Raw genomic sequence first — 13776 nt, forward strand, 5'->3', positions numbered from 1 at the left:
GCCAAAGTTAGAATAATTTGAGCAGCAAAATGATAATGACACTGAATTTTAACCCATGGAATAAAAGAAATATTTATCAGTCCATACTTCATAAATACCTGAATAGACAAAGGTGTAGATGGAGCATCTCTACCTTTCAGTATGAAATTCAGTTAATAAATATAGAGGGAAAGAAGAAAATAAAATTATCCTTACATAGATACCACAGTAATACTTGTTGCAGACTAGATGCATTTATGAATGCTAAAATTAGAGAGCAGAAGAGGAGAAGTAGAATTCATATAGCCCCAAAACTGGCAGAGTGCACCTTATCCAAATGACCAAAGTAAATATCACGAGTAATATAATTTTTCATACCATGAACTCCTTGATGTGGTGTGCTGGGAGGAGTACATCAATGCCACATTTCTCTGCTTTTTTTGCTGAAGTGCATAATGTCTTTCCAGTAGTGAGGAAACACCAGAAAACCACACATTTTCAGACACTTTGCAGAATAACTGATTGTGTTTTTCAAAAGTGTCAAGGACATAAAAGAGAAAGATTGAGGAAATGTTACATCCAGGAAGAGATTAAGGAGAAGAGCAACTAAATGAATGCATTGTGGGATCCTGTTCTAGGATCTTGGAACAGTAAGAGGATATTAGTGCAGAAATTCTTGGCATTCAGATAAGACCTGTAATTTAGTCAATACTTTGCTGGTGTTAATTTCCTTTCTTAATAATTGTACTATGATTATATAAGTTGCTAAAATTAGGAAAAGCGGGGGTGAGTAGTAGTAAGGGAACTCTATTTTTTGCACCTTTTCCATAACTCTAAAGTTAGTTCAGTTTCCTCACACCGTATACAAAAATAAACTCAAATTAAAGACCTGAGAAGATCTGATAAGATATGAAACTCCTGGAAGAAAACATAGGCAAAACAACCTTTGACATAAGTTGTAGTACTATTTCTTTGGATCTGTCTCTTAAGGGAAAAGAAATAAAAGCAAAAATAAACAAATGGAACCTAATTAAACTTAAAAGCATTTGCACAGCAAAAGAAACCATTGACAGAATGAAAAGAAAGCCTACAAAATAGGAGAAAATATTTACAAATGATATGACTGGCAAAAGGTTAATATCCAAAATATATAAACAACTCACACAACTCAGTATAAAAAACACATAGTAGTTTGAACCTGTTAATCACATATCACTATCTTGTTCCCTCTCTTCGCTCTTTCCACTAGTAACCATTAGTTTGTTCTCTATATCTACGACACTGTTTTTGTTTTACTATATTCATTTGTTTATATTTTAGATTCCACATAAAAGTGGAATTTATTCCACATACAGTAATTGTCTTGCTCTATCTGGTTTATTTCACTAAGCATAATACTCTGTAGGTCCATGCACGTTGTTGCAAATGGCACACTTTCATCTGTTGTCGGACACTTAGGTTGCTTCCATATCTTGGCTATTGTAAATAGTGCTGCTGTGAACATTGGGGTGTATGTATCTTTTTTAATCAATATTTTCACTAAATTATGTATTTATTTTCCCTGGATATGTACCCAGGAGAGGAATTGCTGGATGATGTGCCAGTTCTGTTTTTAGTTTTTGAGAAATCTGCATGCTGTTTTCAATTGCACCTGTACCAATTTACATTCCCACCAACAGTTTGCCTTTCTCCACATCCTCTCCAACATTTGTTATTTGTGGTCCTCTTGATAGTGACCATTCTGACAGGTGTGAGATGCTGTTTCCTTTTTGTTTTGATTTGCATTTCTCTGATGACTAGTGATGTTGAGCATCTTTTCATGTGCCCTGTTGACTTGTATGAACATTCTTAATGGGAAAAGTTACAGAAAAACATATTTCATACCTGGTGAAGAGCCTTCAAATGATAAGGAATTCAGTGGGAGTATTTTAGATTTTTATCTTTAGAGTGGCAATAGCTGCTCTAGAGAAAGTTTTTTATAAAAGCCCTAAAAAAATTCCCTTAATCAGACAGTCTGAGGTGGGATTATTATCGAAATGACTTTCAGGCCCTTTCTGTAACTTTAAACCTGTTGTTTCTTTATAGTCAGGAGGAGAGTTCTTTAATAATCAGAGAGCCACTAGGCTCTGTCTCTTCTTTTCACATCAAATAAATGGGCTGTCATGGGAAATCAGGTTTCTTTATTGCAGATGGTTGTGGTTTTTTTTTTAATTGAAGTGGAAGACATAATCAGCAGTTTGAGACTTGGTTGTGGGCTGCAGAGTCATCTTGTGTTAGGTCTACCTTGGAATTTATGTTGAAGAAGATGAGGTCAAGTGGTGGTAGAAATTAAGTAATAGTGGCAGTGGGTGTTCCTTGGCTGGAGGTAGGACTGCAATCACAAACTGAGAGGCTAGTTCACCTTTCTCCTAATGTTTTCTGTATGTGAGTGCCCTGCTGTCTCCGCTTCTTTGCAGATTGGCCCTAGAAAGCAATGTCCTAATCAGGGTGGTGCTAGAGTTAGTATATGTTGTTACATTTTCTTAGTTCAAGCCTTAAATATAGCTTAAATTCTTCCCAGAAGTATACAGAGGATTCGATCTAAGGCAGACACAGGACCAGCTTATTCTTTTTAACATTGCTTTAGGACTTTATGTGTGGTTCTGAGTTGGTACATTTGGATAACTCTTGGAAGTGATGTGTCTTTTTTAACTGAAAAAGTATTGTACTTTGAATATACTTGGTTTGACATTTTTTAAATCTTCATGGAGATCAATAAATGACAGTGCCAGTCTACACAATCTCTTTTCCAAAAAGGAATCCTAATTGAAATATTGTTTTAAATATTTTAGGCCAACAAGCAGAAAGCTTCAGCTCGTAACTTGTTTCTCACCAATAGCCGCAAGGTAAGATTATAGTTTTATATTTCCCATTTTATGTTTTGCTGGAATGTGTTCTTATTATTTAGATCTATGTTTGCCGTTCTTGTCTCTTGTGACCTTTTGATAATTAATAGTACTTGAGAGAGTTTCTAAATGTTTTCAATCTATTTTATAAAATTTCTTCCTTGACTTCCTGGCTTTCATACCTTTTTGGGTAAGACCATAGCCCACTCTTAAGTCCTTGGTCAAACCATGGCATCATCTTGTGCTCAGACTCTCCATCTAAGAAATGGTGGTATTAATACTTTCCCATAGAAGGAATTAATACAACTTTGTCACTGACTCAATTGACATGAGTTTGAGCAAACTCTGGGAGATAGTGAAGGACAGGGAAGCCTGGCGTGCTGCAGTCCTTGGGGTCGCAAAGAGTTGGACTGGACTGAGCAACCGAGCAGCAGCAGCAACAACACAACTTTGTTTGAGTGTGGTGAGAATTAGATGAGGCATCCTTACTAGTTGTGTGTCCTGGGCTAGTTACTCATCCTCATTTTCTCATCTATATATAAAATACCAACTTCATACAGTTTTTATGGAGAAGGAATCAGTTACGTTAAACTTAGAATGGTGCCTAGCATGTAATAAATAATGACAGCTCTTTTTTTATTTTATTTTTTTAAGTTTTTTGGCCATACCATGTAGCTTGTGGGATTTTGGTTCTCCAAGCAGGAATTGAACTCCCAGGGCCCTTGGCAGTGAGAGCTTGGAGTCCTAACCACTGGGCTGTCAGGGAATTCCCAACAGCTCTTATTAGTAATGTGTTTAATAATACTTCAAAACTTCCTAGAACATTGTAGGTGACTATATATTTTTTTTCATCTTCTAAGGTCTGTAGATTTCTCACAGACCTGGGACTAGCTCACACTTCTATGCAGGGACGTTAATCAGATTGGAGGAGAAAAAGATATGGCCATAGGAAGACGATATATGCACTGGTCAGGTTGAGGGATGCTGTTCCTTAGAGTCCTGGGAGAATTGGCCCCAGTGTTGGGTCCTCCTCTATTGTGATAATGTGTTGTCATCTGCAGCTTGCCCACCAATGCATGAAGGAGGTGCGTCGAGCCGCCTTGCAGGCCCAAAAAAACTGTAAGGAGACTTTACCTCGTGCCCGCCGTCTCACCAAGGAAATGCTTCTGTACTGGAAGAAGTATGAGAAAGTGGAGAAGGAACACCGTAAACGTGCAGAGAAGGAAGCCTTGGAGCAGCGGAAGTTGGATGAAGAAATGCGGGAGGTAGGGCATAAAAGTTTGGAAACCATAATTGCTGCAGCCATGTTGAGAGATTGTTTTACATTTCATAAGTTATAAATCTAACCAATGAAACCATCGAAAAAATATTTTAAGATATAACTTCGAGGACAGTGATTTTAGTCCAGTAAATCAGTTGTTTTTATTCTTTTAGTAAGATCTTCTCCCTGGCCTTCACCTCTCTTTTGTGTTAATTTCCTATATTCTTTGTAGCCTTATTCTTTTATTTCTGGAGGACATGCGCCACCCCCCCCCCCCCCCAAGAAAAAGAAAGAAAAGGAAAGAATGACAGAAAAAGAGAACAGCTTATAGTTTAGCTTGGCTTGTTTCCAGGTGCTGGCTGTAATTTCAATTTGTTGGAAGATCAGGACTGGTTGCAGTTTTCTGAGACCCATTCTCCCACCTACTTTTGTGTTTTAACTTGTAGTCAGTTCTCTTGCTAAGCTTGATATCAAGTGAGCATGTTATTCAGGTAAGCAATAGGAGAGATTAAGAAGACAAAGCCATTGTGTTGCCATTGGTAAACCCACTGGGATGAGTAGAAGCACAGTTGAGGTCTGGAGAAGGAAAGGAATTGGAGGACTGGATATTTTCTTTCAGGTATAAGTAGTACTCCTGTCAAAACAGAGCTGTGGAGGCTCTTTAGAGTTCTTCATCTTCCCTCCTGTCTCATGCCTTTGATGGGCAATATAGATTTTATCCAGTTTTCTTAAGTCCCTGGGCAATGTGTATCTTTACTTGAAAGTCAAATGTGTTTTGAGTTAGTAAGCTTTTGATGCTATTGGAAATACTTGCTCACCGAGTTTAGAGGCATTTGAGTTAGTCATAGATCTTGAAATCTTGAAAGTGAGTTGGCTTATAATCTAGGTTTGTGAGACATTGTCTCAATATGTTGGTAACTAACTGAGAAGAGTTTCATCTGTGATTATGTTGACTTCCATCTTTTTCTCTGAGTTTCTGAATTAAGAAATTTTTGATGGATCCTTATTCCCTTAATTTGCCTTCTTTATTTAAACACATAGCAATTTACTTCCTTTCAGGATAAGGGAATGTTGCTTTTTTGTTTTAATTTAGAAAGGTTTTCTTGACAGTACTTTAGCTTTAGAACATGAAAATCCATATACTTTATGAAAACAAATCTGTTTTCTCTCAGATTTTTTCCCCTAATCTGAATCTGGCTAAAGTGTTTTTTTAAAAAAAAAAAAAAAAACCCTAAGGAGAAGTCTGGTTTTATGTCGCATACTTTGGGACTTATTTCCTTCCTTGGCCATGTTCCTTATTTTAGTACTGTCTTTCTTTTGTGCAGGTGGATCAAAGATAACTCAAGTATACTTCATAGGAATTTTAGTATAAAATAGTTCATGCAAAATAATGACCCTTTGATTTGGTATTATTGTGTGAGCTGTATTTCATGTAATTCAGTCTTTTGGATCATTTGCTTATTCATTTTATTGTTTATCTTCAAGAATGATTTTTACTGACGTAATGATTATTTTTCTTACTAGGTAATTTCAGAGGCACTTTGAATTTATCTTTCTCGTTTTTTTGAAATTATGTGTTTGTGATATTGTATTTAGTCTATATTCATGTTTTGTAGCTATCATTATCACAGATGAACAATGGGTTGTTTTGGGCAGCGTTTTCTTTTTTCATAGGCTTCTTAGTCTCAGATACCTCCTGCAGAATAATTTGTAGCTCTTCATCACTTATTTTAACTTTTGATGTTAAAGAAGAGTTTTGGACACATATATGTTTTTAAAAATAAAGCTGTACCACATGTGTTTGTCACCAAAGTTATTATGTAACATATGTTGTTTGAATTTACTTGGTATCGTAGTGCTGTTAAAGAAAAATAAAGGCATAAAGAATTAAGCATTTAGACAGCAGCCTAGTGGAAAAAAGATTTCATTTTGTTAAGGAGAGCAAAACATAGGTTATTATTAGGCTATAAGTGAAGATTATTCCTGGCTTTTAGTGCCACTGTCTTGATTATAAAATTTGTTCATTAGCAATTTTTCCCTTTCTAAAGGTAAAGAATTTGTAAAGGAGTTGTTTGCAGACTATGTATAGGTTTAGTGAATGCTGTTGACTACCCTTGTAGTGACTGATGATTTGACTCTCTTCACTTTCAACTCTTTTCCCTTTTAGGCTAAGAGGCAACAGCGAAAACTGAACTTCCTGATCACCCAGACAGAGTTGTATGCCCATTTCATGAGTCGTAAACGAGACATGGGTCATGATGGGATCCAGGAAGAAATCTTAAGGAAACTGGAGGATAGTTCTGCACAGAGACAAATTGACATTGGCGGTGGGGTGGTAGTTAACATCACACAGGAGGATTATGGTGAGTCCTGAATCAGAAGTTAGAGAAGGGAGATACGCACCTCACACTTTTTCATATCTCAGGTTATATTCATTATCAATTCTTGTAAGTTTTGTCTTGATCAATAAGTAGTGTTGGAGAAGAAAATGGCAACCCACTCTAGTATTCTTGCCTGGAAAAGTCCATGGACAGAGGAGCCTGGCGGGCTGCAGTCCATGGGGTTACATGACTGAGCATGTGTGCATGAGGGTGGAGGGAGATGGGTTGGTAGCAATAAAGTGGTAGAACTAAAAAAAAAAAAAAAAAGTAGTGTTGATCGAAAGGGAACTTTTATTTTAATTGGAGTAGGGAGAGTATGAATGTTTCTATAAAATAAGCATATAAAAAGCTTTTATTGAATTTAAAGAGGAAAAGGTGTGGTTATTTGATCTTGCAAATTTGGGGAGATTTTGTGTTTTGATTTGTTAATAGAAATAAAAGATATTTTATCAGAAGAATGCAGTGAATTTGTCTCTCACATAACAGGATTCTTGGTGATGCAAGTAAAACATGAGAAGAGACTATTTCAATACTTTTGTGACCTACCACACAGAGAGGGAGGAATTGGTTTAGAAGTTTGAGAGGAATTTCACAGAGAATAGTGCTCAAAATCATGTTGAGTAAGAGAAAATGAGAGTGCTTCAGATTATCTTGGGATTTAAATATTCTCTATTATTTTCTTTTAGAATAGTTTCACCCAGTATAAATATATTACAATTTTGAATCTTCATTGTCTTGCTTTTCCTGACTTTATCATTGCTTCGTGCATGAAATGCAGGATTGGGAAACTGGAGCTCAGTCTCCTGGGGGCTTTTGTGAGCTGACTTTGGCTCCTGGAGACCATGGGAGCTCCCTGCCTCCATTACCACTTGCAGGTCCTTACCTCTGTCAAGTAATTAGATCCTTTTCTTCTCCCTCACCCTCTTAGAATTTAGGGATAAACAGAATGTGGAGTCAGGGATCCACATATGCTAGTGTAAATTGCATCCTTGAAAGAGGTCAGTTAGTGAGGTGTTATAATCAAAGTTTTTCCCTTTTCAGATAGTAACCATTTCAAAGCCCAGGCCCTGAAGAATGCTGAAAATGCTTATCATATTCATCAGGCTCGGGTGAGTCTTAGAAATGAACTGTTGGGTCCTGGAAATACCCTTACAGCCTTTCACTTAAGTAGTCTTCCTTTAAGCTTAATCATATTTTCAATTAAAAACATTGTTGAATGTGTATATATATATGAGACTGTATTAGATGGGGCTTATAGCTCTATTTACTTTAGAATAATAGTAGGAATACTTGAAGGAAGATGGGAAATGAGCTTTCGCTTTTCTAAGCTTTAAAAATGTGTTGACTAAAGCTAAGAGACTTTTTCTATTTTTTTTTCTCCTGTCCTCTCCAGTAAGTATGGATAATACCAAGTGAAGTGCATCATTGTTTAGTGAAAAATACCACAGTCTTGATTGTTAAGGAAGCTATATCATGCCTTAAAAATGCTAAGTTAGCACATTCTTTCAATTTAGTAATAACTTGCTTATTCATGATACAGTGACATATGAAATCAGAAAGAAACTACAGTTAGATTAAAGAGTTAAGTAAACATTAATTAAACACAATTAAGTAAACACCATTTAATATACTGCATAGGAGCCTCTTTTCACTTTGACAGAATCCAAGTCAAGGAGAGAGACAAACTCAGCCTATTCCTCACAAACCCTGACCAATCAAATAGATTTTATATCACATTTTTAATAAATTCATTGATGAAGCAAGTAATTACGTAATACGGCTTAATGCCTGTCTATCAAAAGTGTATTCTTAATAGAACTGTTAGATTAATTTTGAAATATTAGTAATATACTTTAATGTACGGTTGACCATTAAGTAACTCTGGGAGTTAGTGTTGCCAACACACCCTGAAGTCAAAAATCTTTGTACAACTTTACAGCCTGCCATGTCTATGGATCCACATCCACGGATTCAACCAATGGCAGGATCATGTAGTACTCTTGTACATATTTAGTGGAAAAAAATTTCATGTCAGTTGACCTACACAGTTCAAACCCTTGTTGTTCAAGAATCAGTTATATCATGCTTTATATGTAATATGATATATTAATATTATCAGAAAGTTCCAGCCGGCACAAGATAGATATATTGGCACTATGAATTTCATTTGAATTTAATTATTTTCCTTTTATATTTTTCTTCTAATATACTTTTATTTTCCAGACAAGGTCATTTGATGAAGATGCAAAAGAAAGTCGAGCAGCTGCCCTTCGGGCAGCAAACAAGTCTGGCACTGGGTTTGGAGAGAGTTATAGCCTGGCAAACCCATCTATCCGGGCTGGTGAGGATATTCCACAGCCTACAATTTTTAATGGCAAATTAAAAGGTTATCAGCTGAAAGGCATGAATTGGTTGGCAAATCTCTATGAACAGGTGAATTTTAGAACTGTGTGCTACCCCCTCTGTTTTGTTTGTAAATTATATATTGTGAAATGAGCAGAAGATAATGTTTTAGATTTCATTCTTTTTTTTAAAAAAAAAGCTTTGTTTTTGAGCAGGAATCAGAAAGATGTCTCTGTTTCTAACCTGGAAGCTTTATTGGGAAACATTTGTATCATGTATAAACTTTGTCTTAAGTGGTTTTAGTAAACCTGATTGCTTTTGTACCTGGATTAGATTAGCTGAAAAACTGGCTTTGGCCCATTTGTCTCATGTATCATGATTCAGAGTTGTAGCTTGGAATTGACAAAAGGAATCATCATAGTAGTGAGTAATAGTGCTGAAACTGGGTATCTCTAGTCACTTTTGTTTGAACAGGTCTGACATCTTGGGTAGTTCTTTGTGGCAGTAGTGCTGCGTGAGAGGTGTTGGTTGACTCTGTGTTGTTGTTTTTTTTTCCCCAGGGTATTAATGGCATTCTTGCAGATGAAATGGGCCTTGGTAAAACAGTACAAAGCATTGCCCTCCTGGCCCATCTGGCTGAGGTGGGTAGATGCATGCAGTCTTTTCATCTTCCTTTCTCTCAATCCTAGGGTTGTTTTCTACTGAGAATCAGTCATTATCAAGCACTATGCTAGATTATGTAGCATACCACGACATTAAGTCTTGTTCCTTGCCTTCAAGGCCTTTACAAGGTGACACAGTGTGGTGAAACTTTCTAGTTTCCAAGAATATTAGGATAGGTTTTGAGCATATGTGTTTTCACTCCCCATCTGCTGTTGAAAACCACCAGTGTAGTGGCAAAAACACTGTAGTTAGATCAGAAGCTGTGGTTTCATATCTCAGCTCTATACTTACTAGCAGTGTTAATTTGGACAGTTCACTTAGTCTCTTTTGACCTGACTTCCCTTTAACTCTCTGAGGTTTAGTTTCCACGTCTGCAAAGTGGGGCTCATACCTATCTTACAGAAATTTTGTAAGAATTAAATGAGAAAAAATGTGTGAAGTCATTTTGAAAAAAGCAAAACGCTCTATTCCAATTAAATAATAGTAATATTGTTGTGATCATCTAGTGTAAGGAAAAGCAACACATACAAGTCAGTATGTCATAAGTGCATTGTGAATGATACACATTAGGACCTGTAAAAGGTGGGAGGAGTGGGAGTAATTGCTTGCTATTTTTTTCTCAAGATGTTATTAGCAACTTCCTTGCTTGTGTTACTGTAGCATAGAATATTATTTTTCTTAACATATAATATTATCATTATTATTGAGTGTACAGGTATGAGAAATGGGAACCATTTCTCTTGTTACAATGCATTGCCTATTAAACTATTCTTGTTGTTAATTAAAATTTTGAGTTAAATTTCTTCAGTTTTCCTGCAGCTGGCTGACGCAGATTTTGTGTTTCAGAGAGAGAACATTTGGGGACCTTTCTTAATAATTTCACCTGCATCCACACTTAACAATTGGCACCAGGAGTTTACTAGATTTGTTCCTAAATTTAAGGTAAAAATCAATTCTCTTTTTAAAATAAACTTTCTGACTCCATTTTTGCTGCCTTCCTTAACTGCTCATAATAGCTTTTAATTCTTGCATTTTTTTCACATAACCTTGCATACACTTCCTATTTAAGTTACTGATGGTAACAATAAGAGAGCATATTGCATCCTTCTGTTTTATGAGAAAGCTGAAGTCCAGTTTGAGTGATTTTGCTGCATTGGCCACATAAATTGTAGCTCCTAGTTGTACTGCCATAATAGAAAATATCTATGTTGCTGACTGACTTAATGTAGGTTTTGATAAATCATAATCAATTTTTTTGACACTCCAAAGCCACGTCTTCAGTTTTGGTCCAGTTTATAATGTCTAAGGTAATAATGTGAAAGTTGATTTTAACTAATGTAGAGGAAAAGAATTGAGATTGACATGGGAAGTGTTCAGCAAGAAAATATGTTACATCAAGTACGGACAAGATTTAAATAGTTTAATTATGCAAAGTTGTTGGGATATAAGAAAGAATGGATAGGATTTATTATCTTATTTGCAAGTAAAAGGAAGGAAATGTTAAATACTTGTTTTGTCTATAAAGGAATATAATGATAATGAAGTTGCATATTAAGGAGGATTTTATGGAGATTATATACCAAGAGATACTGACATGATCTTTGATCTTGGGTCTCCATAATAAACAGAGGTTCCACGCAATTTAAGAGGGCATGGGAGGTGTTTTTCTGGCTTATGCTTTGTAAGGAATAGGGACATGTCTGAGGTATTCCACTTTGGGGCACCTTTGTGTCTGTGGCCACACCTTTGTGGCTGAATTAATAGACCTAAGAACTGTTTACAAGGCACGTTATGTATATGGCTTTTAACTTGGCTAACTCATTCTAAGGAGGTGAGGTCATTCTAAGGCAATTTGTTGAGTATTTTCTCTGTAGAGTTTTTTCACATTGAATATGGAGCATCCATCTTTTTTCCTGCTCTTTTGTTGTTACATGGTAAACAATGAGGAGGTCAAAAAGTTAATTCTTAAAAGTTTTCTTCGAAGCCACCTTCAATATTTCTTTCACAGGCCAATAGATGGCAATGTAGTACTACATAACATCATTGGTACCTCTCCTTTGACTTTATACCAGTGCCTGAAACTGAGTTTTTATTTGCATTTTGAGCTTCCTTTTGAAACTCTAGTTTAGGGGTCAGTAAAATAGGACTTCTGGGCCAGTTGAAAGCGTGCAGTTGAGTAGTATTAAGTACATTTGTTGTGAAAATCACTGCTGTCTGGTTGCAGAATTTTATCATCCCAAACAGAAATCTCTTTCCCTGTTTCTCTTTGCCTCTAGCCTCTGTCTACCACAAATTTTCTTCATGTCTCTGTGGATTTGCTTATTCTGAATATTTTGTATACCCGGGATGTGGCCTTTTATGTGGCTTCTTTTCACTTAGCAGTTTTTCCAAGGTGTTCATCATGTTGTGCACTTCATTCCTTTTTCTGATTGAATAATATTCAGTCATAATATATATTATAGTGAGTATAATATAGTGAATTTCTGGGTATACTGTATTTTGTTTATCCATTCGTCTGTTGATGGATATTTTGATTGTTTCTTCTTTTTGGCTATTGTTAATAATACTGCTGTAAACATTCATGTACAGGTTTCTATTTGAACACTTGTCCTCTTTTCAGTTCTTTTGGGTATAACCTAGGGGTGGAAATGCTATCTCTTTATTTAATTTATTGAGGAACTCACCTCCAGTTCTTTGGTACAGCTTATGAGCTAAGAATAGTTTTTTTTTTGCTTTTTAAAATTGTCGCTTACAAAAGAACAATATTTCATTGCAAATGAAATATGAAATTTAAGTACACATATATTATGTTTGATATATATATTATGTAAATATTAAATTTGATTATTTGTGGCAGCATTGACATCACAACAGCAGAGTTGAGTAGTTGTGGCAGAGACTGCGGCATACAAAGCTAAAATTACTATCTGGCTATTTGTAGAAAAAGTTTGATGACGTTTGGTCTATTAATTCATTGTTTCTGTTACCATTATTCCTTTAAATTGTTAGAAGTGTGTTCACTTCCCTGCAGAACATAGTTAGAAGTAGACATTACTCAAGTTTAAGGTCTGGTTACATTCAAAAGACACTTAGATCTATTATGATAACATCTAAAAGTTCATTTTATTTGGCAACTGTCTGAGTAACACTGGTTTTAGGGTTCTAGTATGATTAGTGCCTATGATCTCCCTCCTTTTCCTTGTGAAATAGGATTTAGATTTTTTCTCTTGACTAATGTACCACTTTTCATTCCTAAAATTGACTATTCAGTATGTTTTCTATTTCATTTATTTCTGCTCTTTCTTTATTCTTTTTCTACTTTTTTGGGTAAACTTCTTTATCTTTCCATCATTTTGAGATGGAGCTTAAATGGTTTATTTTCAGCTCTTTCTAATGTTTATTCAAGGGTATTTTTTCTTAGCATGACCATAGCCATCCAAAGATTTGAGGTGTCACATTTTTATTATCTTAACATTCAAAATACTTTCCAGTTTCTACTTCAAGTTCTTCTTTGATTCATGGGTTACTTAAAAGTGTTTTTCTTATTTTCTAAACAAAGGATGATTTTCTAGGTATCTTTTTGTTATTTATAGCTTAAATCCACTGATAAGAAAATATGCTTTTTATTATTAATTTAATCCTTTGAATTTGTTGAGCTTTGCTTTTATGGCTCGGCACATGGGCAGTTTTTATAAATGTTCCTATGTATGTTTGAAAATAGTAGTTGTTCTGCACTTGTTAAGTACATTGTATATATGTTGATTAGGTCAAGTTTGTTAACTTGTTCTGTTACATCTTTACTGATTTTTTGTCTGCCTGTCCTATTGCTGACTGAAAGAGATGTGTTAATATTGACAACAGTTATGGATGTATACATTTTTGTTTTCTTCTGTTTGTTTTTGCTTTAAGACAATGAGATGTACACAGATTTACAATTTTATCTTCCTGGTGAATGAACTTTTTATTATTACAAAATTTTTCCTTTAAGAAGGAAAATCTTAAAGTCTATTTTCTTTGATATTCACTCCAAACACTTTTGGTTAGTGTTTGCTTGCTCGCTCTGGTTTTTTTTTTTTAACTATTCTGTATATTTATATTTAACATGTATTTCTTTTATTTGGAATATCTGTGCTTACTTTTAATGTAATCATTGATATGCTGCATTTAAATATGTTGTCTCTTTGCTTTCTTCTTTCACCTGTTTAACTTTCCTTTTTTCCCTTTGAGTCCTTTTGATTGATTCGATTTTATCTTTTTTTTTCCT

General features: G+C 35.2%; 1 protein-coding gene across 3 annotated transcripts in view; it reads left to right on the plus strand.

The window, feature by feature from the left end:
• INO80 (INO80 complex ATPase subunit) overlaps positions 1 to 13776 on the plus strand; it is a 121287-nt gene that overhangs the window by 36185 nt on the left and 71326 nt on the right. For all 3 annotated transcript variants that reach the window (XM_043919201.1, XM_043919199.1, XM_043919200.1), the window contains exons 8-14: positions 2811 to 2864; positions 3926 to 4129; positions 6293 to 6488; positions 7548 to 7615; positions 8730 to 8939; positions 9410 to 9490; positions 10359 to 10454. In XM_043919201.1, the coding sequence (XP_043775136.1) occupies positions 2811 to 2864; positions 3926 to 4129; positions 6293 to 6488; positions 7548 to 7615; positions 8730 to 8939; positions 9410 to 9490; positions 10359 to 10454 (909 nt within the window). The remainder of the gene's footprint in view (positions 1 to 2810; positions 2865 to 3925; positions 4130 to 6292; positions 6489 to 7547; positions 7616 to 8729; positions 8940 to 9409; positions 9491 to 10358; positions 10455 to 13776) is intronic.

The sequence above is a fragment of the Cervus elaphus genome, chromosome 12, assembly GCF_910594005.1.
Source record: "Cervus elaphus chromosome 12, mCerEla1.1, whole genome shotgun sequence".
Classification (NCBI taxonomy): Eukaryota; Metazoa; Chordata; class Mammalia; order Artiodactyla; family Cervidae; genus Cervus; species Cervus elaphus.